The sequence below is a fragment of the Lolium rigidum genome, chromosome 4 (assembly GCF_022539505.1).
Source record: "Lolium rigidum isolate FL_2022 chromosome 4, APGP_CSIRO_Lrig_0.1, whole genome shotgun sequence".
NCBI lineage: Eukaryota > Viridiplantae > Streptophyta > Magnoliopsida > Poales > Poaceae > Lolium > Lolium rigidum.
The window spans coordinates 71534952-71537301 of NC_061511.1; the positions used below are offsets into that span (position 1 = coordinate 71534952).

At 50.2% G+C, this 2350-nt stretch overlaps 1 protein-coding gene across 1 annotated transcript; it reads right to left on the reverse strand.

Moving 5' to 3' along the window:
* Positions 1-856: 856 nt before the first annotated feature.
* LOC124647227 (putative cyclin-dependent kinase F-2) lies at positions 857-1978 on the reverse strand. The gene has a single exon (XM_047187195.1). It carries the CDS (start codon positions 1976-1978, stop codon positions 857-859), a length of 1122 nt encoding a protein of 373 aa, XP_047043151.1.
* Positions 1979-2350: the final 372 nt, after the last annotated feature.

A 2350-nucleotide genomic window follows, 5' to 3' on the forward strand; every position in this document is an offset into this window, starting at 1 on the left:
AAATTCTTATTTTCAAGAGATACTTGGTTGGAATTTATGAGGGCTTCCCTCATTTTTTAATTTCTTCCATTTGACTACCGGTAGTTATTATTTCATATATTTTCGATAAAGGGTCTGTTTCATCAGAAATGCAAGAGGGAAGATAAATGAATCTATCACACTAGCATACACATGTTAGAAAAAACTACTCAACAGTACGTATATTTAACCATTTCCAACTTTCAAATCCAAGTGGCCATTCTTATACTGGAGGCTTCGAATTTGTATATCTTATAAGACTTGTTTCCCCTAGCTACCACCAAGATTTGATTCAATTGAGTGGAACTGTACTCCAGTAGTAAGAAAAAAGTTACCTTAACAAATATAGATATGTATTTCTTTAATAAAAATGATATATGCAATAATCTTAATTTATTACCATTCGTATGAAATTTGTGAAGACATCTTTGATCTCTCCTCTTCTTAGGCATTTTCTACAATCAACTTTTGCGAAATACCCTTGTGAAACAATAACTTTATCAAGCAATATTTATGTATAGTCAGTTAATTTCTTGTCTCTCCCCTTCCATGATTCAACATACTCGGAAGTGATCTTAAGCCACATTATTCTTATTTTGCATCAACCTCTGGCTATAACTGCCCGATAGTAGGATGAACAAAAGGGAACCGGTAAATGCATGCATGAACCAATCAATCAATATCTGAATATCATAAGGTAAACTAGTACAAATATTGATTGTATCACATGCGTACACATGGTTTACATGTAGGGATCCAGATCCTCTATCAATTCTCAAACTAAGAACCCTAGCTAGAAGCACGACAATCTAACAAAAGCAGCCTCCAACCCAAGCCGTCACCGACAGTCCTCCTGGAACCAAGACTTCTCGAGCGCCTCCGCTGCGGTAAGCCGCCTCGCTGGGTTGCTCTCCAGGAGCCCGCTGAGCACCTCGAAGCCGGCAGACGACAGCCTCCAGAAGGGGAACCGGCGCCGAAGAGGATGCCCAAGTAGCTTCGTCTTCAACCCTGCCACTTTCCTCGCCAGCTTCGACTTGTTTTGTCCGGGTAGCTTTGACTTCCACTGTGCCGCTATCCCCGGGTACCCAGCCCAATCCTTGATCCCCTTACATTTAGGGTCAACGATGTGAAACACTTTGCTCATGATTTTTTCTTCCGAGTCGTCGGGGCCGAAGGTGGGCATGCCGGTGCCCGAGAGGAGGTCGGCCATTATGCATCCGAGCCCCCACGTGTCCGCGCGCTCGTCGTACTCGCACGAGTGCAGGAGGAGCTCCGGCGCGCTGTACGCTGTCGCAATTGTCACCTCCGGCTGCTTCGGGCCGCGCTCTTTCTTCCGGGAGATCCCGAAGCCTCCGATCTTGTAGACGATGCCGTCCTCCTTGAGCTCGCCGTCTTGGATCGCCCCCTTCTTGTTATTGGTCCTCCTCTCCATCCTGTCCTCCGTGCCGTCGTCGAGGATGACGTTCTCGGGCCTGATGTCGAGGTGCATGATGCCCGTGCCGTGCACGGAGCTGACGCCCTCCAGGAGCGCCTTCATGGTCCGGCACACCTCGGTCTCGGAGAACCGACGACGACGATGGGCACGGCGCTGCATGTAGCCGCGTAGGTTGAGGCGGCCGGCGTACTCCATGATGAGGAAGGAGTCGTCGGAATTGACCTTGGGGACGACTTTATCTAGGAGCTTCACGACGGAGGGGATGCCGTCGCACGTCCTCAGACACCTGCACTCACGCCAGACCTCTTGAAGGCCGGAGAAGATTAGGTCGTCGCCGCCGGTGGTCCCGGTCCCGCTGAGCCGCTTCACGGCGACGATCCGCTTCTCCTTGGTGTCCCACGCCTTGAACACCTCGCCGTTCATGCCCGCGCCCAGCCTCTCCAGCGGCTCGTACCGCGCCATGTAGTTAGGCCAGACAGCCTGATTCCGGTGGCCGCCGCCGCTCCTACTCGTGGATGCAGCCATCGCAGGACGAGACGAGCCGATTCGATTCGCGCTGGTTCAATGGCCGCTGAAGAAACAAGGGCAACGAGTTGAGAGCTCCGGTGAACGTAGCTAGTTTATGTAGGCCGCCCGGAAAACCTAGACCCCACGCCTAGCTATATACCTGGCCTGGACTCGGAATCGGAGTCAAAACCGATCACATTCGTAAACCACAAACTATTCATGTGTACACGTCCGGATCGAAAGCGTGGACTGCACGCGTGCCTGGAGTCCAGCTCGTACTCGATCCGAGTCTAAACTCACGAGTCCCGGTCCGGAAACTATTCATGATTTTTTAATGTCAGGAAATTCATAAATTTTCGTTACACGACCAACTAGGCAATTTGGATAAAA

What these genes read in the sequence shown, in the direction of transcription:
- LOC124647227 (XM_047187195.1), bottom strand. Translation starts at nt 1,978, where the DNA reads ATGGCTGCATCCACGAGTAGGAGCGGCGGCGGCCACCGGAATCAGGCT.